Raw genomic sequence first — 27,314 nt, 5'->3', positions numbered from 1 at the left:
GGACTTAAAGATAAACTGGAGGTGGCATCTTTACAATTAACTGATCTATGTTTGATAAAATCAATAGAAGTAGCTTGGTGATATCAATCTGTCAGGAAAAAGGAAAGAATGCATGTAGTTTTTGATTGATTGTGAGCTGTTCAATTAATGAGTATAAACATGTGAAAACTGATTTTCAGTCCCATACATGGGCCATGAAAATAGAGCCATCATGAGAGTCTTAAAAGTGCAAAATGAATTTGCATTTATAACATTAAGATGCATTTTCAAAACTCAAATTGTGTCCTCTTCACCCACCAAAGGGCAAAAGGAATGATTTGGTCATCAACTGATCAAGAAGTACAAGATATTTACTTTGTGATTTTTCCCCCTTTGTATTCAATATTACTTGGATAAGGCATTGCATGATAAAATGCATTTGAGCCATTATGGCTTTTATCAAACATATGGCCCTCTTGAAGCAACCAAGATGCTGGATGTTGTGTTAAATTTCTAACTGCTCCCACTCTCTCTCTCTGGAATATTCTCATATCCTCCTCCCTACCTCTTTAAATAAGGGCCAGCATCACCAAGGGAGTTGGGTATTTAAGTCTTGTTCAATGATCTGCTCACCTCTTTGCTGTCGAGCCACTAGTGAGATGAAAACAATGTCCTGTGCCGTATTCGCTCCATCTGGCATTGCCCAGATATCATTGCTTTTCTGTGCGCTCTTGTTGACTGTTGCTCGTTTCCATCCTGATGGCTCCAACGGGACTCACACCCACAGGCTGCTGATCGGCTTCCAAGCTCCCTGGAACGTGTCCTTCCCCTTCAGTGCCCTGCGGTTGGGATCAGCCATACAGATAGCTGTGGAGAAAATCAACAGCAATCCCTCCTTCCTGGGAAACTACAGTCTGGATTTTGTCTATACGGATTCAGACTGCGATCCCAAGGCTTCTCTGGGTGGGTTCATCCACCAGGTCTGGAAGGAGAATGTGTCTGCACTCTTTGGTCCAGTCTGCCCTGAAGAAGCTGAGGTTAGGCCACTGTATTGATGACGTTGATGTGATGTACTGTAATGTGATATACTGTTAAACTGTGATTTCTTAAAAGAGTATTTGTGACATCTGTTGAGATGGCACTGAAGCTCTGACCTTTGCATTCTTCGCTGTGGCTGTTTTTTGTGATGTTAGCAATTTGAGAATTTAAGTTAATTCTACAGTCACTCATTGTAAGTCACTTTGGATGAAAGTGAAAGGCAAAGCTAAACTCCTAAAATATTAAACTGTAAAGTAAAATTCAGTTTCAATGTCGGTGCTGCCTGTGACAAACTATATTGCAAGTGAAATGTTTGTAGTAGTCTTGTGTTGAGGTTATTGCTTGGTTTGCAGGTCACTGGTCTCATTGCCTCCACTTGGAACATCCCCATGTTTGGCTTTGTAGGTCAGTCCTCCAAAATGGACAACAGCGCAATTTATGATTCTTATATCAAAGTTGTGCCCCCTCTTAAAAGAAGTGCAGAGGTCCTCGTCAAGACCCTTGAATTTTTTGGATGGAGTCATGTAGCCATGATTGGGGGAGGACTCGACACCAATACTTGGGACAAAGTTGACGCGCTGTGGAAAACCGTCGAGGATCTGCTCCGAGCCAAACTCACATTGATTGCGACTGTCAAGTTTGACACCACCAATCATGCACTTATTCGTCAAAACGTGAAGTACATCTCAACGGTTGCCAGAGGTAGGACAAGTCTCTGCAGTGTAGAAATCTTACAGAAATTTGTTGTCCAACATCTAATATCTCTTGTATCTAACATAGGATGGGAGAAAAACATTTGTAACATGAACAACCATCTTTTGTCTCTAGTTTAATTTTCCTCCAATGCTTTTTCACTGTACTGTCTGTTTACATACCACTCGGCTGTCCCCTCCATAGTGATTGTGATGCTGGCTAACACAGAGGACTCCATGGCTCTGTTAATGGAAGCTGAGCAACAGGGTTTGATAAATGGAGACTATGTTTTCTTCCTTGTGCGGCATTTTGAGGTCAGTGGCAATGTGGTGAGTAAGAATTTTGCAACCAACACCACAGATGACAAAATAAATTTACTTTAGCAGCCCCAGTGACTCATGGCATCATGTCATCATTTCACCTATAATAAGGCGCAGTGCACAAACAATTTCATAATGGTTTGAGTAAATCAGATATCAATACAACCATAGCTGGATTTATGTCAAGTTTTGATGTTGAAACTAAGCAGCTGTGAAGAAACCTGATTGTATTTTAAAGCAGAGAAAGCCGTCACCTATTCTCAACTTCCTTTATTTTCATTCAACTTCATGAGTGTGCTTGTTGTTGTCCTTCCTCTGTCGTTGTTCATAAATGGCAAGAGCATTATTCCAAGTAGTCCTTCTTAAATTTGAATCCAAACTGAAGTTTATGACTTCAATCTCTATTCCTGAGCAGGACAACCTGTGGAAATACACCTTTAACGACAAGATTAACCAGGCCGCCATACGTGCCTTTGACATGACCTTTGTCATTGGCCAGAAGTCTTATGAGGGCTACGAGTACTATGACTTCTTTGAGCAGGTTTTGGAGAGGCTGAAGAGAAGCCCCTTTTATAGCAACCTGACATCTGAAAGAGAGGTGACCACCCGCAAAGGGAACATGAAACCACAAATTAAAAGAACAAACTAGCCAAGATTTTTCATGCAAAAGTTCAAATTAAAATATTCTCAATCAAATTTGTGGTAAAAGAGGCTTTACCTAATAAAGTATTACTTTGTTTGTGCTGTTTCAGGTTAGTCCTTACGCTGCCTATCTGCATGATGCAGTGCTTCTCTACGCAATGGGACTGAAGGAGGTCCTCAAAGATGGAAAAGACCCTCGTGATGGACAGCAGCTGCTACTGAGATTGAAAAATAAAAACAACATTCGATTTTATGGTAAATTCAACTGTTAGATTGCCATCACAGCACTGTGAGGCCCAGCCACTAATGCCCAAATATGCAAACCGCTCACACCATCTGAATCAAGGTTGGATTTTCAGAGACAATCGTTGTGAAAATGTAAGTAGCAATTGCTTGTCATTGCAGGTGCCTCCGGACTAGTCCATTATGATGAGGAGGGGGAGAGGAATTTGGATTATTCGATTTATGACCTACAGAATACTGAAGACTCTACTAAGCTTGTGCCTATCCTCAATTTCGACAGTCAAACAAAAACCATCCGGTAAAAACTATACTATCCGTTATATTTTAGTAATATTTTCAATTTTTTCAGTAATATTTCCAGTCATTTAACTAGTTATACCATCAAAAATAATCACGTAAGAAGGCAGACACTGTCATGAAATCTCTGTACCTGAACAACACTATCTCGGCAAGTCTTTTATCACTGAATGTTGATTAACTGTATGCTGATGAAACTCGAATCTCTCACACACACACACACACACAAAATCCATTTCAGGCCAACTTCCAAGTTTGCATCTGTGGTCTGGCCCCAAGGAAGACCTCCATCAGATAATCCAGAATGTGGTTTCAACAATGAACTCTGTGAATGGCTAACCAATGGTGAGTAAAGTGTCAGTAGAAACAAATTCACTCATAAATATGAGCTGGCATGCTCTCTTTTCAGTTAGTGAGGACGTAAGTGGATGCAACTGAAAATTAAATGTGTTTTTCACTTATGAACACAGTGAAAAGGAATTTCTCCAAAATATATTCTGCAGAGCGGTTCTCAGAATGGTGCTACAGTGCAATAGCTACATTTCTTGATAAGGACAAGAGTTTATGTGTCCAGGAAAACAAATGCTTTAAACGTCAGATTTCTTTTGGGCCTGATTATTGGTTACGTTTCTGACACAAGAGTCAGGTAGACAACCTTCCTAATCAACGCATTGTCTCGATTTGACACAGACATCGCCCTGGTGCTCTTGCTTGTGAGCTCCCCTCTAGTTGGTGTGCTGGCGCTTTTGAGCATCGCGTTTCTCATGCTGCAGAAACTTCGACTCCAGACCCGACTTGAAGACTCTTGTTGGTGGCTCATCAACTACAATGACATTGCTATCATCAAAGAGCCCAAAGTAGGTGTCCTCGGTTTGGAGGTCCAAGAGAGATGTTCCTTTCTATTGGTTCTGTTTTAGTAGAAGTGACCTCGAGCACACTCCCATTTGTTGACATGAGTTCAGTTCATGAGTACCTAGAGACAAGGGGTTTCTCTGTGTGTGTGTGTGTTTGTTTGCATGTTGCTTCCTGCATCTCCAGGGAGTGCAGACAGTATCTCTAAGCACCACGGCCACCAAGAGCGGAAGTGGCTGCTCCCAATCCATTAACTCCTCCAACAGCTACGGCCTGAAGGACAAGATGGGCAAGGAGCACATCTACTCCACAATAGGTCTTTACCAGGTACCTGATTTTAATAATACTTTAAAATACAGCTCACTGTTTGATGTTTAGTCCATTCCTCAATAGACGCTTGTTACAAGAATGTGATCGAAACCTAACAATAGCATCTCCAATTGAGACCTGTGAGTGCAGTTAACTGTGAATTGCTTGCATTAAGCCCATCTATTATTTTTGAATGAGATATAAAATAATGATTTTATGCATGCTCAATAATCCAGGTAAGGAAATCACACAAAGTTGAATCAGTTCATCTGGACACAACATTTAGTGGGAGAAACATTTCATCATTCATCCAAGTAACATACTGATCAGTACTTAAGGTTTGACTCTCGTCATCCACTAGAACACAAACTAGGAGTCATCAGGGCGCTGTACCACTGACAACGTCCCCACCGACAGCGGCCAGGGGGAGAAATCCCATATTAAACAGGCCCAGGTTAAGTGTGGTTATCCTGAGTGTTTGTGAAAACAAGGAAGACGCCCAAACAGTGCACCAGCCGATTGAAGAGAAGAAAAGGACAACAGCTACCTAAGTGTAAACCAGTGGTGATTCCGTATGTGGCAGGAATTTCAGAAAAGTTGAGACACATATTTTCCAAACACCGCATCTCATTTGCGTTCAAACCCCAAAACACGCTGCGCCGGGAATTGATCCACCCCAAGGGTCGGGTCCCCCAGCACAAACAGAGCAATATAGTGTATGCTGTTACGTGCCGGAAGGATTGCCGTGACTTGTACATCCGGGAAACCAAACAGACACTGGTGAAGAGAATAGCACAACACAGAAGAGCTAACACAGCAGGCCAGGACTCTGCAGTCTACACCCATCTATAGGCCAGTGGCCACTCTTTCATCTTGTGCACATCCTCATCGCTGGTTTGAACGGGGAGTCAAAGAGGCCATCTATGTGAAGAGGGAACGACCATCCCTGAACCAATGGGGGCTAAGAGTACATCTGTTGCCATCTTACAATGCTGTGAATGCAACTATTCCCCAAATCCTCTGTGAATAGTGCACATGGCCATTGTAACTCATGCAATTTGCATATGAAACCAATCGTTGGTTTTGGTCACTATGCAACTGTGCTTTTTAAGGTTGGGGGATACCTGCAGTCAGTTGAGACTGAAGAAGTCACTTGGATGAGTGATGAAACGTTTCTCCCACTAAACATTGTGTCCAGATGAACTGATTCAATTATCTGTGATCAAATATTGACTTTCAACTGTGCTCCAAGTTACTCTACATTCACAATTTATACTATCCAATACCCACCTGGCTGTGTTTTTTGTAATGTTGTATTCTGAACAGGGAAATCAAGTGGCTATCCAATACTTAGAGAACCAGGTCATCCGTGATATTCGAAAACCCTCCATCCTTGCAGAATTCAAAATGGTAAAGTTTCCCATGTTTCTTTTATGCTAACCATAATTCATCTTTTGTTGTTAAATTTGTTTTCTGTCATACAAACAAAATTAAAATGTAACCACAGCAAATGCTTAAAATAGCAGTCATATATGATGTTGATGTGCAGCCAATTAAAAAACATTGTTTTGTGAATAGCTAACTTGGGCATGTGATAGATTTCAATCATGTGTTCCAGGGCTCCACGCAAAAAAAAAAAGAAAGAAAGAAAGAAAGAAAGAAAAAGAGAATGAATATCTAGGAGCCATAAACCCAAAATATTTAGGAGCCAAATCAAATTTTCAGGAGCCAAAATATAGTGATGTTATATGCTACATGGTAAAGGGCTGCCTCACACTGCATTTTCTTTCCCTTCTGTACTGTCTACCTTTGTTTGCTCTACCGTCCACCAGCATTTCCCAAACCTCTCCTAGAGGACCACTTATCCTGCATGTTTTAGATCTCTCCCTGCTCCAACAGCTGATTTAAATGATCAGTTTGTTATTATGCAGCTTCAGGAGTTCATAATGAGTTGATCATTTGAATCAGCTGTGTTGGAGCAGAGAGAGCTCTCAAACATGCAGGACAAGTGGTCTACACAACGTGTTCTTTACATACACAATATGTGCAATGTTTAATATACTGCAATCATATAACCATAAATACATACTAAATGTCCGGTCTTCTTTTATTTATTTATTTATTCACTTATGTACAGAGAGGTGAAGAAGAGAGTGCAGGCAGGGTGGAGTGGGTGGTGAAGAGTGTCAGGAGTAATTTGCGACAGAAGGGTACCAGCAAGAGTTAAAGAGAAGTTTTACAAGATGGTTGTGAGACCAGCTATGTTGTATGGTTTGGAGACAGTGGCACTGACGAAAAGACAGGAGGCGGAGCTGGAGGTAGCAGAGTTGAAGATGCTATGATTTTCATTGGGAGTGACGAACAATTATATTAGAGGGACCGCTCAGGTTGGACAGTTTGGAGACAAAGCAAGAGAGGCAAGATTGAGATGGCTTGGACATGTGTGGAGGAGAGATGCTGGGTATATTGGGAGAAGGATGCTGAATATGGAGCTGCCAGGGAAGAGAAAAAGATGAAGGCCAAAGAGGAGGGTCATGGATGTGGTGAGGGAGGACATGCATGTGGCTGGTGTAACAGAGGAAGATGCACAGGACAGGAAGAAATGGAAACGGCTGTTCCACTGTGGCAACCCCTAACCAGAGCAGCTGAAAGTAGTAGTAGTAGTAGCACTGGCGTAACATATTTATTATGAGCCCTGGTGCAAGCAACCCTCATAGACCCCCCCCCCACCCCGTCTCTCTCTCACTCGCTCACACACACACACCACCACCACCATAGGTGGGTTTAGTAAGTAATTTTAGTAATTTAATTGTATAGCACCTTTCACAGATATACAATCACAAAGTGCTTTACAGCATAAAATATAACAAATAAAATAGAAATATCAAAGTGACAGCCAAAGTTTACACAGATTAGTTATTGTAAAGGTCAGTACGTCAAAGATTGGCTACATTTCAGAACCACGGAGAGCGGACGCACCACGGACAGAGTTCGGAAACCTAAACAGACGGTCTCTAAATCAAATCAGTCGACAAGGCAATGAAACAAGTCAACAAAGCAACTAGGCTGTAATATAGCTAATAGCCTTGTCATTCCACAGTAACAGGGGAGCACACATCCGACTCAAAACCTGCTAGATTGCATGGTTTGGCACGCACGCAGCACACATTGCAGCTTTCCTTTTTTCCTTGCTCTCCTTCCTCTTTTTACATCCACTTTTATGTGTGTAACTCATGCTTGCTTGCTTGATTTTATTTTTCTAACGTTACTTAGGTAGGCTAAATAAGTAAATGATATTGCGCGCGCTAAACAAGCTATCATCACATGCTCAAAACAGACACGTAACATTGGACTCGAACAATGCATGCAGAAATATTGACGGGCCCCCCCTAGCGACGGGCCCTGGTGCCACTGCACCGGCTGCATCACCTATATTTACACCAATGAGTAGTAGTATTCAGCTATATACAATTAGTTGTTTCCTGCTTATTCAGGCTCAGAGTCCATATCTCCCACCACCATGTCAGTGTCACTTGCCCAGCCAGTGTAGTCAGGTCTGCGCCTTCTTTTGCTTGTAGACAATCAATGCTTCACACTGGGCTCTTTGTGAATGGTATTTCTTCTACTTCAATCATGTAGGCTGCGCTGAATTTTATTTTCAATTCCTTCACTCTTTTTCTGCGGCTTTATCACTAGCACGTTGCGCTCCTTTCACTATTGGGGTGACACGAGGGGCAGACCGAGCAATGACAATCCCTGGCGTTCTTATGTTTTTTACTGTCACCATGCTTCCTCACGGTTTCTTTTTTTAAAATGACTCGAACTGGTAAATGAACACTGTTTTACCAGCAATCTCTTGTCCTACTTGAGCACAAAATGTTCAGTGTATTTCCCTTGTCACAACGTAACCAGGCGAACTCTTGTAGCAAACTGATTTAAACTGTCTTGTAGCGATGGGAGCCGCAGGAACGGGAGAGGAAGACTCCACTCGCTGCGCTTAGTCATCATCATCTGTAAAGGACCACACGCTGATTGAATCAGGCTGGGATGACTCAAATGTCACTTGAGAACTTTCACCGGAGTGCAGAGAAATTTATGTATTGGAAATCGTGCAGGACTTCACGCGATAGGTCAGGTAGTAGCGCAAGAGGATATGAGAGTTCAGTACACAAACAAAACGTATGACCGTTTCTTTCTTTCTTCTTTTTTTTTTGCTTGTGGGTAATTTTGGCCACTGGCAGAAAAAAATGGTCGCAAAATTAAAAAGTTAGTCGCATTGGCGACCATTTTAGTCGCCATCTGGAATCCTGTGTTCATTTCAGTGCACCAAGATGACGTTTACTGATTTACGGTTTAACCTAGACAGCATTGTTACCAGCACAACATAATTGTTTTTGGTTTTTTAAATTCTCCTCAATGAACACATTAATCGCAATACGTTTGTATTTGACTTGTTGCATTTGTCTGATTTATAGCAACTTGACTAGAAATTGCAAAACTTGTCATAATGGCCAATAAAAATTAATTTCGTGCCACCAGTGGCTGAAATCTGCTGATTTGAGTGGTTACCGGAAAGTCAAATCACATTATAAGTCTTCGCTTGGTGCCCAGAACGAAGAACCATTTCAATGTCATACGAAAAAAGAATGTCATTCATTAAAACTTTCAGTGAAAGTTGTGCTGTGTGCCTAACCCTCTAAAATTGTTGAGTGCAGATGAAAGAGATGAAGCATGAAAACTTGGTGCAGTTCTTTGGGGTGTGCACTGAGCCACCAAACATCTGTCTGATCACACAGTACTGCAAGAAAGGGAGTCTGAAGGTTAGTGTTTCAGACAGCACCACACTTCTTCCCTTATGTTTTCCTTATTCTTCAAAGGCCAATGTAAAACACCAGCTTTGATAGTTGCTCCACTCCCAGGAATTTGTTTTTTGTGGAAAATCCTGTAATACTTGTGAAAAATAGATACATGGTGGTTTTGTGTTTTGATCTGACTTCACGATGTTAATTCTTTTTTGGTGTTTTGATTGCAGGATATTCAGAGGGCTTCAGATATTGAGCTGGATTGGCTGTTTAAACTATCCTTTGCATATGACATTGTCAATGTGAGTCAGATATTTCATGAAAGGTGGACAAACAATTCATCTATGGATTTATTACTCATCCTGATTCCAATGACTATTTAATAGTTTGGATATTGTCATGGTTTAAATGCAGCCATTCACTTGCAGGGGATGGAGTTTATTCACAAGAGTAACATGAAGTCCCATGGAAACCTGAAGCCCAGCACATGTCTTGTGGACAGCAGACTACAGATAAAACTGTCTGGCTTTGGACTGTGGGAATTCAAACATGGGACCAAAAACAGACTCATCCTGCTGGAAAACCCCGAATATGAAGGTCAGTGGGTGGAGCTGCTAGTTATGGACAGTCTTTTCATCTAAAGAAGTCATGCTGCTTTGCATGTTGATTTTATCTTGTGTCCAAGATATTCAAATATACAATACTTAACATAGCATTATGTAAGACCCACGCAATTTCAGGTAACATGAACCTTGAGTGAATTCTAAATGGTAAGAATTTGCTCTATTAATTCACCTGTTCCTCACGTTATCATATCAATGTGAAAACTGTAGATTTTAAAAGAATTCCAGGATTTCATTAAGATGGCACTTTAAATGACTTTGTTATAGAACTGTACTGGACTGCCCCAGAGCTTCTCAGACAAGTCAGTCTCCCATTCAATGGCACATCCAAGGGGGATATCTACAGCTTTGCCATCATCATGCGGGAACTCATGTACAGTTCTGAGGGTGGCCCTTACAATGACTTTAACCTGGAGCCAAAAGGTCAGCATGGTACCTTTATATAGTCTGAGTCATTCAGTGTTTCCTCTACATTAATTCAGAGAGTGAACTACCAAAACAGAATGGGATGGTATTATTTCATTCAACTCTCTCCAAGATGCATAAAGGAAAATATTTAATAAGATTCATCTAACAACACCTAAGTACTGTGTTTATGAATCGTAAAATATTGTTTAGTATAGACCGTATTGTTTAGCACCTCCTGCTTCTCACCATGTACGTACCATGTACCTTAAGTCCACGATGGAGCCATTAGCTTTCCACTTCTATCCGTCATGTCTCAGTCTGTTCTATTTTTATTTTATTTTGTCTTCAGAGATTATCAAGCAGCTGCGCACACCTCTCCTGGGCGAACCCATCCGGCCGATGCTGTCTGACCAGCTATGTGACGAGAGCATCAATGTGCTGCTGAGGGCCTGCTGGAGCGAGAACCCTGACCACAGACCTCCTTTTGGATCCATACGAAGACAGCTGAGAGAGATCAGCCCAGACAGGTCAGGCTCTTTTTCAGTGTGGTCTTTGTGCTTTAGTAAATACAAAGCAGAGAGCTAAGATAAAAAAAAGAGAGAAAATGACATCAAAAACAATGAAGGTCATGAGCCAGACTCCAGCCTGAGTAACTACATGGCAAGCCTTCCCAGACTGGTGACAATGTGAAGAAGATACCTCATGGTTTTTAAATGGAGTTTGATGTTAGCAAGCAGACTTCATATTAAAATTAAGCAAAAATGAAAATGATAGATGGTGGTAGCTGTACTTGATAACTAACAACCAATAGTGATGGATTAATTGCCTCTGATATTCAGCTCCAGTTGTGTTGTGGAACATTTACATTTCTAGATTTGGAAATATATCCAAACATATACCCAAGAGGTATCCACTCTATAAGTGGCAGAAAAAAAAGATCATAATCATCATCTGAGCTATTACCAGGTGGTTGCAGAGCTAAATATACACTAATATTTCAACCTATGTACCAGATATTTTCTGTGGATTTTCAAAGGTGATATGTCCCGTGCTTATACAGCTTTAGTTTTATACAATAATAATATCCCCAAAACAGCTTATTGTTCCTCTTACATCTTCAAAATTTGAAAAATGAAATCAAAGTGGAAAAGATAATAAAACTTTACTGTACTTAGTACTTGCTGTAGACTTAAGTACAGCACAAGTATGTCACCATACACTCATTTACATTCTTTAAACATATATGTAAGCAAGCCTGTTACAATAAATAACAAAAGCTACTGTAATTGCAACATAAAAGCATTTGCTCAGAACAAATCTCTTAATCAGGCTTTAAACCAGAGTAACCCATTCTACTTCTCTTTATTAGCTGTTAATCTGTCACTCTAATCAATTTTGTTTTCATTCGCATGATTTTGTTTTACTATTTGTAATTTTTTGTTTTTTTCACTGTCTTCTTTTTCAGTTACTTTATCTGTGCACTTTCATTTAATGCACATTGCACTTTAATGAATGAAATGTGCTATGCAAATAAAGTTTGATTGACTGAGATGATCTGTTTCTGTTCTAGTCATTCTAACTTACTGGACAATATGGTAGAGAAATTAGAGAAATATGCAAATCACCTGGAGGAAGTGGTTGGGGAGAGAACCAACCAGCTCATTGTGGAGAAGACCCGAGCAGACAAACTTCTCTCCAGTATGTTACCCAAGTAAGAAATGCATTACAATGAATCTATTTTCAAGGTCTTCTTAGGCTTATGTTGTATGCACTATGAATAGTCGGCCTTCAATATGTGATGTTAGACCACAATATACACTGAATGGACAAAAGTATTGGGACAGACCTCTTAATCATTGAATTCAGGTGTTTCATTCAGACCCATTGCCACCGGTGTATAAAATTAAGCAGCTAGCCATGCAGTCTGCATTTGCAAATGTTTGTGAAAGAATGGGTCATTCTGAAGAGCTCAGTGAATTCAAGCGTGGTACTGTCATAGGATGCCACCTTTGCAATAAGTCAGTTTGTGAAATTTCTTCCCTGCTAGATATTCCATGGTCAACTGTAAGTAGTATTATTGAAAAGTGGAAGCGTTTAGGAACAAGAACAACTCAGCCACAAAGTGGCAGACTACGTGAAGTCACACAGCAGGGTCAATGAGTACTGAGGCGCAGTATGCGTAAAAGTCGCCAACGCTCTTGTTGACTCAATAACTGCAGAGCTCCAAACTTCCTCTGGCATTAACATCAGCACAAAAACTGTGCGCCAGGAGCTTCATGGAATGGGTTTCCATGGCCGAGCAGCTGCATGCAAGCCTTACATCACCAAGCACAATGCCAAGCGTTGGATGGAGTGGTGTAAAGCACGCTGCCACTGGACTCTGGAGCAGTGGAAACGTGTTCTGTGGAGTGACGAATCACGCTTCTCTGTCTGGCAGTCTGATGGACGAATCTGGGTTTGGCGGATGCCAGGAGAACATTACCTGCCTAACTGACTGCATTGTGCCAACTGTAAAGTTTGGTGGAGGAGGGATAATGGTATGGGGTTGTTTTTCAGGGGTTAGGCTCGGCCCCTTAGTTCCAGTGAAGGGAAATCTTAATGCTTCAGCATACCAAGACATTTTGGACAATTCTATGCTTCCAACTTTGTGGGAACAGTTTGGGGAGGGCCCTTTTCTGTTCCAGCACGACTGTGCCCCAGTGCACAAAGCAAGGTCCATTAAGACATGGTTGGGTGAGTTTGGTGTGGAAGAACTTGACTGGCCCGCACACAGCGCTGACCTCACCCCCATCAAACACCTTTGGGATGAACTAGAACGGAGATTGCGAGCCAGGTCTTCTTGTCCAAATTCAGTGCCTGGCCTCACAAATGCTCTTCTGGATGAATGGGCAAAAATTCCCTCAGGCACTCTCCAAAATCTTGTGGAAAGCCTTCCCAGAAGAGTGGAAGCTGTTATAGCTGAAAAAGGGTAGGACCAACTCCATATTAATGCCTATGGATTTAGAATGGGATGATATAAAAGCTCCTGTAGGTGTAACGGCCAGGTGTCCCGATACTTTTGTACATAAAGTGTACTTTCAAACAACTCGATGTGTCACTAGCTGGATGGCCTTTCGTGAAATTCATTTGTAAGCAGATACACCTTAATGCTGTGATACCTGACACCTGACAGCACTGTTCCTCTATTGGCCGTAGGTACATTGCAGATCAGCTGATGGCAGGGAAGTCGGTGGAGCCACAAGGCTATGATGTGGTGACCATCTTCTTCTCTGACATCGTGGGCTTCACCTCCATGTGCTCCATCAGCTCTGCAATGGAGGTGGTGAATCTCCTCAACGACCTCTACAGCCTTTTTGACGACATCATCAAGCTATACGATGTCTACAAAGTACGTTACACGTGGCACAGTGTTTTAAAATGAAAACAATCACAAAAAACTCTATTGGCTCACAGGTAGGGAAAAAGACTTAAACCTAGAAGAAAATGAAAAACTATACTTCTTGTTCTTCTTAACATGTACAAGCAGTTCAAATTCAGGCACAACTGTGAGTTTTGAATTTAAAATGCCTTTATATGAAGGACAACAATGATACCAATACATTTCGGCATTGTCACCTTCATCATGGTGTTATAACCTGATGCATTCCACGTTAAAGGCATTTTATATATACACACACACACACACACACACACACACACACACACACACACACACACGGATCAGCCAAAACATTAAAACCGCCTGCCTAATATTGTGTAGATCCCCCTCCTGCTGCCAAAACAGCTCTGACCATCGAGGCATGGACTCCACAAGACCTCTGAAGGTGTCCTCTGGTATCTGGCATCAAGATGTTAGCAGCAGATCGTTTAAGTCCTGTAAGTTGGGAGATGGTGCCTCCATGGATTGGACTTGTTTTTCCAGCACAGCCCACAGATGCTCAATCGGATTGAGATCTGGGGAATTTCGAGGCCAAGGCAACACTTTGAGAACTCTTTGTCATGTTCCTAAAACCATTCCCAAACAATTTTTACAGTGCAGGACACATTATCCTGCTGAAAGAGGCCACTGCCATCAGGGAATACTATTAACATTAAGGGGTGTACCTGGTCTGCAACTATGTTTAGGTAGGTGGCATGTGTCAAAGTAACATCCACAAGGGGCGCCCCGGTGGCTCACCTGGTAAAGCACATACCACATAAGGCTGAGTCCTTACTGCAGCGGCCTAGGTTCGAATATGGCTCGGGTCCTTTGCTGCATGTCATCCTCTCTCTCGCCCTTGCCTTTCCTGTCTATCTCGACTATCGCTATCTAATAAAAGCGGAAATTGCCGAAAAAAAATCTTAAAAAAAAAAAAAAACATCCACATGAATGCCAGGACCCAAGGTTTCCCAGCAGAACATTGCCCAGAGCATCACACTGCCTCCACTGGCTTGCCTTATTCCCATAGTGCATCCTGGTGCCTTCTCTTCCCAGGGTAAACGATGTACATGCACCTGGCCGTGTTAAACAAAACGTGATTTATCAGACCAAACCACTTCTTCCATTGCTCAGTGGTCCAGTTCTGATGCTTACATGCCCATGGTAGCCGCTTTCAGCGGTGGACAGGGGTCATCATGGTCAGTCTGACTGGTCTGCGACTACGCAGCCCCATAAGCAGTAAGCTGTGATACACTGTGTGTTCTGACACCTGTCTATCATAGCCAGCATTAACTTTTTCAGCAATTTGAACTACAGCAGTTCTTCTGTGGGATCAGACCAGACAGGTTAGCCTTCGCTTATCATGTGCGCCGGTGAGCCTTGGGCACCCATGACCCTGTCGCCGGTTCACCGGTTGACCTTCGTTGAACCACTTTTGGTAGATACTGACCACTGCATACCGGTAACAAGACCTGGCGTTTTGGAGATGGCTTTGACCGAGTTGTCGAGCCATCACAATTTGGCTCTTGTCAAAGTCGGTCAGATCCTTAGGATTGCTCATTTTTTTGCTTACAAAACATCAACTTCACGAAATGACAGTTCACTTGTTGCCTAATATGCCACTGTAAGGAGATAATCAATGTTATTCACTTACCTGTCAGTGGTTTTAATGTTTTGGCTGATTGTGTGTGTGTGTGTATTTATATATATATGTGTGTGTGTGTGTGTGTGTGTGTGTGTGTGTGTGTGTGTGTGTCTGTGTGTGTGTGTGTCTGTGTGTATTTAACACACATGTATATATATATACGTATAGAAACACACACAAAGTAAAGCAGTTGTACCAGGAGTCAGATTGTTGCTTATTAGAAAGGAGGATGATGTGCTACCAATGTGAAAACCTGTGATATTCTCTGTTATAGTCTACTTGTGAATTTGGTTATGCATTTTGGCACAAAAGGGTGATAATGACCAAAATCTTAAACTGCAAATATGATCAATCTTTTTTTTTTATTATTTGAATTTTGCCCTCATGGCCTTTTGTACAGATTGTTACTTTACACATTCTTGTTTTTTGAAATTCAAATGGCTTTATTGGCATGACCTAACACTGTACATATTGCCAAATATGATAGCTGATACCATATGATAATATGATACCTGATAGCTTGACATTTCTTGTCAAGCTATCAGGTTATTTCCCATGTTTCCTTGTCTAATGCATAGCAAAAGAAGACTGACGCTATTATATCAAAAGGCAGTAAAAATATGATCCTATTGATCTATGAATTTTATCAGGTGGAAACAATTGGAGATGCATATATGGTGGCCAGTGGTGTACCTATCAGCAATGGCAATTTGCATGCTGTGGAGACCGCCATGATGGCTCTCCATTTCCTGTGTGCTATCAAGGTGTTTAAAATCCGCCACATGCCAAACGAAAGTCTAGCTCTTCGCATTGGGATCCACTCAGGTGAGCATCAGAAACTGCTCAATGTTGACACACTCTGAATAAATATGACCTGATGCACCTATAACACTAAAGCAGCCGTTTTATACCGTTTTCCCCCAACACTTAACTCATATTTCAAATAAATGAGTTATGGGGTTCAAGCCGACATTGTAATTTTATGAGTAAGTGTACTATTCACAGAGGATTTGGGAATGGTTGCAGTCACAGCATTGTAAGATGGCAACAGATGTACTCTTAGGCCCTCCCCTTGGTTCAGGGATGGTCGTTCTCTCTTCACATTGATGATCTCTTTGACTCCCCATTCAAACCAGCATTCCTCCCTATCAAGGATGTGCACATCCTCATCCTTGAAAGAGTGGCCACTGGCCTGTAGATGGATGTAGACTGCAGAGTCCTGGCCTGACGCATTGGCTCTCCTCTGTTGTGCCATCCTCTTGGCCAGCATCCGTTTGGTTTCCCCAATGTACAAGTCACAGCAATCCCCCTGGCACTTAATAGCAGACACTATATTGCGCTGTTGGTGCTGGGGGACCCGATCCTTGGGGTGAACCAATTTCTGGCGCAGCGTGTTTTTGATTTTGAAAGCAACTGAGATGCAATGTTTGAAAAATATGCATCTCAACTGTTGCGACACTCCCGCCACATATGGAATCAGCACTAGTTTATGCCTAGGCAGCTGTTGTCCTTCTCCTCTCTTCAATCAGCTGGTGCATGGATTGTATGTCTTCCTGGCTAGGTTCAAGTCTGATAGGACATAGGTGTCAACAGGCAGTGCACAAAGGCAATACATAGGATGCATAAAAGCAATTTTTTTTTTATTAATAACATCAGGTGTGGAGGTGTTCAAGATAAAGCTGGGTCTTTAGCTTCTTCTTAAAGATGGAGAGAGACTCAGTTGATCGAATGGAGTTTGGTAACTTGTTCCACCACTGGGGAACTACAGAAGAGAAGAGTCTAGCTAGTGACTTAGGGCCCCATTGTGGTGGAAATGCCAGGCGTCTTTCATTGGCAGAGCGTAATGAACGGGACTGAGTGTACACCTGAATGAGGGAGTTCAGGTAGGCAGAAGCCGTTTTAGTTTCTGTTTTGTAAGTAAGCATTATACTACTGCTACTACTTTCGGCTGCTCCCATTAGGGTTCGCCACAGCGGATCATCTGTTTGTAAGCAAACATTCAGGTTTTGAATTTTATGCGGGCAGCAACTGGGAGCTATTGGAGGGATATGAACAGTGGAGTGACATGTGCTGTTTTGGGTTAGTTGAAGACCAGCTGTGCCTCTGCATTCTGGATCATTTGCAGATTTGAAAGTGCATGCAGGGAGACTTGCCAGTTAGGAGTTGCAGTAGTCAATGTGTGATATTACAAGAGCCTGTACCAGGAGTTGTGCTGCATGCTCAGACAGGTAGGGTCTAATTTTCCTGATGTTGTACGGGGCAAATCGGCATGACCGAGCAATCGAGGCCATGTGACCCTTAAAGGTTAGTTGGTCATCAATCATGACACCCAGGTTTTCAGACTTTGTGGGCATGAGTTGGGTTGATCCGAGCTGGATATTGATCTGTTGTTGTCAGGATGGACTGGGCTGAGATGGCAAGGAGCTCAGTCTTAGATAGGTTACGCTGAAGGTGGTGTTCTTTCATCCATGCAGAAATATCAGCAAGGCATGACAATATCTATGCTGAGACTGTGAGGTCATCTGGAGGGAATGATAGGAAGAGCTGGCTATCGTCAGCATTGCAATGGTATGAGGAACCATGGGAGCGGATGATTGCACCAAGTGAAGTGGTGTATGCTGAGAAGAGAAGGGGACTGAGCACTGACCCTTGAGGTACCCCTGTGGATAAGCTGTGCGGTTTGGACACTTCTCCCCTCCAAGATACTCTAAAAGATCTCCCCAAGAGGTAGGACATGAACCCGCGGAGGGCAGATCCTGAGATACCAAGCTCAGTGAGTGTCGAGAGGAGGATTTGGTGGTTAACTGTGTCAAAGGCTGCTGACAGTTCTAGCAGCAATAAAGCTCAGGACTGGCCAGCAGCTCTAGCCAAACGTAGTGATTCTGTTACTGACAGGAGTGCAGTCTCAGTAGAGTGACCCCGTTTAAAGCCAGACTGATTCGGATCATACAGATTGTTCTCCGAAAGGAATTCAGAGACTTGGTTAAAGACTGTGCACTCAAGTATTTTTGATAGAAAGGGTAGGAGTAAAACTGGTCTGTGTTTTTCAACCTGGGCTGGGTTGAGTGTAGGTTTTTTTGAGCAGCAGGGTGACCCGAGCTTGCTTAAATGCAGTGGGGAACACATCCATTCTAAGCAAGGAGTTGATGATGTGTGTTTGACTGCGGGTTAAGTGTGGGGGAAATGGTCTGTAGGAGGTTGGATGGTATCGGGTCCAGCGGACAGATAGTGGGATGAGAATCCAGCAGAAGCTTGGAGACTTTGTCAAACTGAGTCAAGAACACAGTCAAAAGTACAAGGAATATATTGATTCATTCATTCATTATCCAAACCGCTTATCCTTACTCAGGGTCGCGGGGATACTGGAGCCTATCAGAATTACTAAAAACATTATGCCACATTATAACGTGCACAAAAGGGAATCTAATCACAAAACTAAGCCGTAAGACAAAATGCATGTTTTTGCGGTCTAAATCAGTATTAAACACACAAAAACCAAAAAAATTTGAAAAAAAAGCTTTCGAGGTTAAAGATACAATCCGTAATTGATGCACACAGTGGTTGTCTGTCCCAGTTCTGCCACTGTTTTGGTCAAACTTTTTAAATGTTTGCTTTATTACTTCGAGAAAGTCAGCTAATGCCACATCACTTTCAATTCCTTTTCAGGGTTTCAGAAACAAATACACAATATTGACCCAATGTTGAGATATGTCGGGTTTCTTGTCAGTAGAGTGCTCATGTTGTAGTTCTCCACATAGCCGTGGCAGTGGATGCCATTACATATTGTACCTTTAAGAATATGAAGGCCTATGGCTACAGTTTGAGGTGATTGTGTTTTTTTTTTTTTAAAGCAAACACACACATACCCTCCGCCCACCACCGTCACGGTTGTCCCCACCATCCCTTTTTAAAAAAAATTACAGTGATGTTAAGAGGCCTTGAGGATCCAGATTCAACTCTGGACTAACCATGACAATGTAAAACACTTGACATTTGAGATATTTTAACGTATGACACATACAAGGTGTCTCTGTTTGAAGGTCCAGTGGTTGCTGGAGTGGTGGGTACCACAATGCCTCGCTACTGCCTCTTTGGGGACACGGTGAATATGGCCTCTCGTATGGAAAGCAACAGCTTACGTGAGTTAAATGAAAAAAAACAATTTAATTCAGGTGTCTGCGTCATATAACATCAGTACTAATCATTCATTTGATAATCAAATGATAATCAAATCAACAGCATACCTGGGCGTCTGGGTAGCATAGCGGTGTATTCCGTTGCCTACCAACACAGGGATTGCCGGTTCGAATCCCAGTGTTACCTCCGGCTTGGTTAGGCGTCCCTACAGAGACAATTGGCCGTGTCTGCGGGTGGGAAGCCGGAAGTGGGTATGTGTCCTGGTCACTGCACTAGCACCTCCTCTGGTCAGTCGGGGTGCCTGTTCGGGGGAGGGGGAACTGGGGGGAATAGCATGATCCTCCCACGCGCTACGTCCCCCTGGCAAAATGCCTCACTGTCAGGTGAAAATAAGTGGCTGGCGACTCCACATGTATCAGAGGAGGCATGTGGTAATCTGCAGCCCTCCCCAGATCGGCAGAGGGGGTGGAGCAGCGACTGGGATGGCTCAGAAAAGTGGAGTAACTGACCAGATACAATTGGGGCGGAAAAAAAGGGGGGGGGGATCAACAGCAGACCTAACAACAGCAACATGTCGAGGTTTTCCCTTATCTATTTCTAATTCTCTCGTGTATTGCTGATATAATGGTTTCAATCTGTATATTTTCCACAGCACTGAAGATACATGTATCCCAGAGTACTGCTGACATTCTGAATGAGACTCAATCCTTTGTGCTAGAGGAAAGAGGGGATATTGAAATTAAGGTGACTAATTTGTTTATGTTTTCCAGCAAGTACATATCCGCATTATATTTTTTTGACCAACGTTTGGCATGTCTGTGTCCATTACAGGGTAAAGGGAGTCAGAAGACCTATTGGCTGTTGAGCAAACATGGTTTTAACCCTCCTGTTGATGTCGGCGGCCCTCCACCGGCTCAAGCGTTCAAACCCCATACAGAGGTACAACATGCCTTACTGGTATTGTGTATTGTTTTAATATTTGCAGGTTTTGCTGCCGTGGCCATGTTGGTGACTCGTTAAGTACGATCAATCATAAGGTGTTTATCGATGTCTAAACACAAGTCTTAAACTATGTAAAGCTCAATGCACTGTATGTAGTAATGTAAGTATTGATGGCAGCCAGTGGCATGTTTCCGACCTGTATTTAATCAACATGTGACATCTTCACTCAAGGTCAGAGCAATAATGGCCAAGGACCCAGATAGAAAGGCCCACAAAACTGTGACCCGTCTTCTAAAAACAGAGCCAACGATGACGGCAGTGAACACTTGAAGAACCGCTGGACACTCTGACCTTTTCTGGATGTCTTCCAACTGTCAAAACTGAGAATGTCAGGGAAAGATGGCTAAACACTTTTTGTCGACTTTATGTAGTTGCAAATGGAAGAATTGCAGAAAAACTCCCGGCAGGAAAAAGAGGGTCAATGGTGGACACCGGCTTCATGAAATGGCACTGGAGCCTAAAGCCAAGAGTATGTCGCCTGCTTTTTGCAGTGTTGTAACCTCCTCATAACAAAACGTATTGAAAGAAGAAAATGACAAGAAGATCAAAGGTGCTCCAGAACACTCATTTGTAATGTGTGTCAACTTTATGCCAACGACCACCCAGTCAAACCTTTCCTTTTTAAAGTTGAAATCCCAGATTTTTTCCCATTGATAGTTATTTTATGAATCTAGACCATGGAGTCAGATTACATGATACTAGCTGGCATCATTACCATGGTTGGAGACACTCTCCATATACCACATAACACTGGTGCAGCGGTAAACATGTTCCTACTCAAACAGGAAGAGGACTGAAAAGTGATGACTATGTGGCGATGCTTCTGATGAACAGGTCATCTACCAACTCCACAATCAATATTAAAGTAGTACAGTGTTTCCTTATAGTTTGATGAAGTTTGAAATGCATTAGATTGTGTTGGCTTAGGTCTGAGGATGCTACTTCTACAAGGGTGGGAACTGTTTACTGCTGAGCTGACAGCACACCAGCCACAATGGCCGCTACACCTTGTTTGTAGTTCTCACTGCCAGAGGGAAGGATGGCTAGGCAAAATCACAGATTTCAACTTTAAAGCAGACTCACTGGACAGATTACAAAGAACAACACCTGTTTGTTTGACGAAGTTGTGTGTAGTATTTCTTTTTTGATCATCTCTTGACAAACTTAAACATGAAGGGTCAACACCAATCTCTGCCCCTTATCAATAAATCAGATTAATCTGCCAATACGGAGAGGTGAATTAAGTAAACGATGACAACCTCTGATTTTCGATTATTAGATGGCAATGGTTTGTGATCAAAGACAGTGATGCTGTATACAGTCACACTATTTCCTTAATATGGCAATGCCCTCTACAATTAATCTAGCTATATTATCTTATTGATGTACTGTCTGTACATCTAACTAAATCGTTCTTTGCATGTTTTAAAATCACACCAGTTAACGATATTTGGAATCTCTCTTTCCATAATGTTTGAGTCTCTTGTGGTCTTATTGAGTCATGAATTGGTGCAAGCAGGTATTTATTTAACACTGCTGTTCACTTTGTCAGAACATGAACAATATTTAAGTTACTATGCATTATTCATTATAACGATCACTTGAAACACTTTTCTATTTTTATTAAATCATAGTTGGAGAACTTTGAAGTTATATATAGCACTGACAAGATTATCCACAGAAAATAGGAGCACCAAAACCTCAATATATGTACTAATTACAACTGATATTTGTTATTTGTCAAATAAATGACACAGTTTGGTGTTTAGAAGGATTGTGTTCATACGCTCCCTGAGTCCTGGCCGACACTCCCCTGTATGTGTGTGTGTGTGTGTGTGTGTGTGATTTACATATAGAATGAATGATGTATTAATGACTGGATAAAAATGTGTTTCTTGACTACCGTGATGGTCCAAAACCAAGACAAGTGTTTATCAGGACCACCAGCAGGAGACCTAGAGACGTGCCTGTGGTAGAGAGAGGCAGCAAATAGGGAGTAAATACGAGACATCTGGAGACAATAATATTTTTAAGATAATTGCAGTTGAGTTTTCGGACTGTGACCTGGGCAACAACCATGTCTGATGAGAGTAAATTGAAACAATGCAATTATAAAATGTTGATCCAAAACTAAGAGACCATCCACTACTTCTAAAAGACATTTTACCTGCTATGTGTCCGTCATCTGAGGGCCCATTAGCTTTTTTTGGGGGGGGGGGTGGATCTTTGAGACAAAAGGTTTCTGAGGTTTCTTCCTATTGTTTCTCCCTGTTAAAAGGTTTTTTTTAGGGAGTTGTTCCTTATCCGATGCAAGGGTCTAAGGACAGGATGTTGTGTTGCTGTAAAGCCGCTTGAGGCAAATTTGTGATATTGGGTTATACAAATAAAATTGACTTGACTTGACAAATAACATACAAACTATTGTGAATGTGAAACAGTCCCTGAATAAGCCTTTAAGGAACATCTGATCATGTGGGTTTTAAATTCATGGCATTAGTCAGACAACATAACTTAGTCAAAAATAACATTTTGGGTACTATTTTGGGTAGAATTAACCAAAAACAAGACCAAGTTGAATTCAAAACATCTCTGCATAACCCACTACCCCTTTAACAGCGTATTTCTCAGTGAATAAGGTTTTTATTTAGCTGTACAATACCTTTAATTGGAAACTCGGCGGTGAGGATGCCCCCACTTGATTCTACCTCAAATGAGAGACTCCTGGCCGAGCAGGGGCTCTTAAAAAAAAAAATCAGCCCTGTCGATGACAGTTATGTGCCTTCAGAGACCATGAATACTGTCTGAATGTCAGTTAATATAAAGATACATGAGACAATTCTACAGAAAAGTTAATATCGTCCTTTACATGCAGTGCAAGATTCCTGGAATGAATCATTTCAAAATTTAAATAAAACATTTTGAAAGCTAAACACACCGCTCGCTTTCTTTTGCCCTTGAAAGACAGAAGGTTTCTCTCCAGTGGTGAGATGGTATATCATAGGTAGTACACATATCATATCATCATATCATTTAAGCTCACTGTCGTCCTACTTTCCGGCTGACAGATGAGCCTTTCTCCATCGCAAACCAGGACCTCACAGTGGAGCCAGACAGTCTACACCTTTTCCAGCCACTGGAAACGGAAGGAGTTGAACTTGAACATGGAGCGGCCGTCTTTGGCGTTCTCAAAAATGGTCAGTGTTGTCAGATGAGCAGCTGTGAGTGGAAAAATTGCATTTCAGTACTCCATATCTCCAATATGTTCTCTAAAGTACATTTTAAAAAGTACATCCTTTCATGTCAGGCCACCTGTTCATGATGAGACTCCATCTCTCCCTGTCTGTTGAATAAGGGGTAGGAGTGGCCCAGCAGTTGTTTATTACAACTTTAAATCTGTGGATGTAGATGATAAGGCTGGGTCAGGGACCTAGGGGCAATTTCCAATTTGAATAATTGACAGCATAATTTTTTGTGAAATGGGTTGCTTTTCTGTTTTGTTGTTTTGTCTGCTAGCATTATGGTTTATGTACGTAGTACTGAGTCCTTTTGCCTCAATGCCGATGAAGACCTCAGAGCCAATCTCAGATGTGTCAGTCACATAAGGGGCATCCTTTGCATACAGGAACTTAGAATTCTACAAAATATAATGCTCATTTTAACATTTCATCTAACCTTACCCACTAACTTTTTTTTTTCAATTTGCAAACACACACCAAACCTTCCTTTACTTAAGTCCATTTGTCCAGACAGCTATTCTTGCCTGGGTAGTGCATTACAAATAAAGTTGGCATCTGCAGATAACACTGATTTATTCAATGTAAACTCAAAAGGTGACAATGGGCATCCACTGCTGAATTTTTACACCCACTAGCTACTCACCGTGAACACATACATAGACAACTGCGATCTAAAAGTGCCTGCACTCCCGTTACTGACAAAAACTGTGGCCGCTCTGGAAATGGCAAAGGGTTTAGTAAAAAACACTGCAAGTCATTGGGTTAGAATGCACAGGTTCTCTAGATCAGTGGTTCTTTTTGGGGTCCTGGACCCCCTGCGTATTTTTGATCTACCCTGAGGACCCCTCCACCTGATCTTGGGGGAGGGGGGTTGCAATTTGATACAAACAGTAGAAACTGCATTTTAAATTGCATTATAGCATTTATTCACTCTTTGGGGCAAAAATAAGAGCTTTCAGTTGTAACTTAGATATAGTTAACAAAACAGAATTCTTATGCAGTAACTTTCAGATATATGTAACAATAGAATTTTTATGCAGTAACTTTTAACAATGCAAACGGGAGCGAGATCTCTTATTAAAATACAATAAATTACACTTGTGAAACAGATGTAATTAGAGAAAAAAGTCCCGTTACCCTTATAGTTTAGGTAGATAAAGGTCTCAGTCACATTTGAGTAAAATAATCCTATTTCTATAAATGTCATAGGATCTTTTTTTTAAGATATTTTATTTTCACGGACCCCTTGCAATTACACCACGGACCACTAGGGGTCCGCGGACCCCCGGTTGAGAAACACTGCTCTAGATGATGGTTATGGTCACGTTTTGTCCTGAGCTGATGCTTACCTCTGGCTGAAGACAGCATTATTGACTAGGTAGGTGGCTCGGTAAGTGCAGCTGAAGGTATAGTTGACTGGCTGGTTTCTGACTGTTAGCGACGTACCATTGGACACAATGTAATTGTGGAAAATGTACTTGGGATCTTTGCTAGGTATGTACTGTGGAAAACGGCGAGTTAAGATGTTAATTTGAAGCGACTCTATTGAGGTATTTTCAGCTCTGTTCCACTTAAAATTGACTAAAACAGGCCTTTGCCTCACTTACATCTCATGTACAGTACTAAAGATTTCAACATAAAGAATGGTTGAAGGTGTCTGAAGGTGTCAGTACCTGCTTGGAGTCTCACCTCAGCCTGAGTCCCACAGTAAGAGTGGTTTTTCGGGGTCAGGTCGGGATAGTAAAACGATAGTAACCTGGGGTGTTTGCGCCAGTGTAGCAGACCCCACCCAAAGATAGCTGGCCAATCTCCCAGCCATATGGACACTCTGGGATGTTAGCAATGATGGTATTGGGGAAACATGACACCATCACATAATCTGAGAAAAAAAAAATAGAAATAGTGGACACAGAGACTTCACCATACATTATCAATGATTTCAAGAAAACAATTAAAAATCAATCATTGCTTAAGACTGACAAGTGTGTAGGACATTCAACGCTAGTACTGTGGGACTGCAGGACTCTTGAGTAGAGCAATGCAACTTTAATTTTGTAATTTTTCAAACACTTTGAAAATGATCATACATACATAACTACTTACCTGCTTTTTGGGGAGCGCATGCCCATTCGACAGGCAGCAGCGTTAGAACAACACCAACAGAGGCCATTATATAATTCTGCAGAGAGATTTTAAAAATGCCCCTCAGTGCTAAAAGTGTCTTCAAGGAGCATCGATATAGCCATAAACCAATAATCCAGCATGACTTACCTGGGTCAAAACCAAAGACTAGTTTGGTGTCAGAAGATCTTCATGGCTCTTCGACAGATCGCCAGTGCTAGCGACTCTACAACTAATATCTTGACAACTTGAAGGGGCATTTATACTTTCAAAGGTGAGCGCAATCAACCTTCCCCCTCTCCACTTGTCTCTCTTGGCATTGGGGCCTTGAGAACTCCATTGTAGGACTACTCACAAAAGTTCCCTATGTTGGTCAGATATTGACTTTCAAATGACCAGTGTCTCATGGGATGAGCACAGTGTACTCAGCATGTTTGACAGTCCTCTGCTGGAAATGTCCAAATATGAGATTTTCATCAGTGATCCAATTAAGACCAGAATGCAGACACAAAATGATTTAAGAGGTGACTTACATAAACATTGTGGAAGAAAGGAGATTTTCTCCCCTGCATGGTCAAAATTGAGTATGCAAACATGCATGCTGTTTAACACAAGTGCCAACAGTGATATTCAGCCATGCAAAACCCAAACACGGTTCATACTGTTAGTCCCCCCCACAATTTTCCCCCATTGGGATAATTCCTGAACCGGAAATGATATGGTCATTTAAACTGACTCAGTATTCATCAATATTTCATAGCATATTTCCTCAGTGTTTTGTCATTCCTTAGCGATTTAATTGAAATCCTCTATACACTAATTGAAACTGAGGTAACAATCAACCCTTCTCATTCTCATCTTCCTCCTGGTCTGTCCCTCAAGGTAGCAGGAACAGAACACCATTTAAGCAGCTAAACAGTGCAGACAGACATGCATGGATACCTCTAAGATGTGACGGTAGCTCAGATAAGCGAGGGCATTCACTCGTAAGTAGTGTTCCTCAGTAGAGATGATAGGACCCTTTGCTTTGCAGCATTCACCAATATAAGGTTTCACACAGCTAAAGTCTTGGACTATTAGGAAGAGATCATCTTTGTCTCCTGCCTGGCTACCTTTTCTGATGTGTGTAACACCCAAGTGTCCTCACTGACCCTTTTCAACAATGTTTTAAAGACGTATGTGGCCACACCATGTAGCCTTCAGTCTTAGGGACTTGTTATTGATACTAGCCACCTGCCAAGCCAAATACAGGCATATATTAGCTATGACTTCGAGGTTATTCTATTCAATTAGGAGGAAAGGCAGTTCATTCTACCATAAAAGTATGTTTGTTGTCAGTGTAACCTGCACGACAGGGGAATGGGCCTATGCTTGCGCAGGGACAGTTTACAGTCTAATGTCTAAGTTCAGTGGAGATTGGTGTAGGTTTTTTTCTAGACCGGATTCTAGTACTCACCCCAAAGACAACACACACACTCGTGGGTATAGTTTACAATAAAAAACCAATTTATTTCAACAGTTCAAAGTAAAGTTATTTCAATATCAATAC

The 27,314-nt window shown here is 41.8% G+C and overlaps 1 protein-coding gene and 1 pseudogene across 1 annotated transcript; one reads left to right on the top strand and one right to left on the bottom strand.

The window, feature by feature from the left end:
* Window positions 1–647: 647 nt before the first annotated feature.
* LOC130127141 (guanylate cyclase 2G-like) lies at window positions 648–20,715 on the top strand. The gene is made up of 22 exons (XM_056296713.1): window positions 648–1,016; window positions 1,371–1,719; window positions 1,915–2,039; window positions 2,446–2,628; window positions 2,783–2,927; window positions 3,078–3,213; window positions 3,454–3,557; window positions 3,903–4,069; window positions 4,251–4,391; window positions 5,700–5,783; window positions 9,089–9,193; window positions 9,406–9,477; window positions 9,604–9,772; window positions 10,066–10,221; window positions 10,556–10,733; window positions 11,777–11,917; window positions 13,402–13,594; window positions 15,920–16,094; window positions 19,310–19,408; window positions 20,059–20,150; window positions 20,238–20,345; window positions 20,580–20,715. The coding sequence occupies exons 1-22, from the start codon at window positions 648–650 to the stop codon at window positions 20,676–20,678; spliced, it is 3,390 nt and encodes a 1,129-aa protein (XP_056152688.1). The 3' UTR covers window positions 20,679–20,715.
* A 1,592-nt stretch (window positions 20,716–22,307) lies between these two features.
* LOC130127140 (beta-tectorin-like) lies at window positions 22,308–25,814 on the bottom strand (annotated as a pseudogene).
* Window positions 25,815–27,314: the final 1,500 nt, after the last annotated feature.

The sequence above is a fragment of the Lampris incognitus genome, chromosome 17, assembly GCF_029633865.1.
Source record: "Lampris incognitus isolate fLamInc1 chromosome 17, fLamInc1.hap2, whole genome shotgun sequence".
In the NCBI taxonomy this organism is placed as follows: Eukaryota; Metazoa; Chordata; class Actinopteri; order Lampriformes; family Lampridae; genus Lampris; species Lampris incognitus.
Note: the sequence above shows the minus strand (reverse complement) of the source record. Positions and strands in the feature narration are given on the sequence as shown.

Coding starts and splice junctions, on each gene's coding strand:
- LOC130127141 (XM_056296713.1), top strand. CDS start 648: ATGTCCTGTGCCGTATTCGCTCCATCTGGCATTGCCCAGATATCATTG. Junction 2,040..2,445: donor TTGAGGTCAGTGGCAATGTG/GTGAGTAAGAAT, acceptor ATTCCTGAGCAG/GACAACCTGTGGAAATACAC. Junction 2,629..2,782: donor ACCTGACATCTGAAAGAGAG/GTGACCACCCGC, acceptor GTGCTGTTTCAG/GTTAGTCCTTACGCTGCCTA.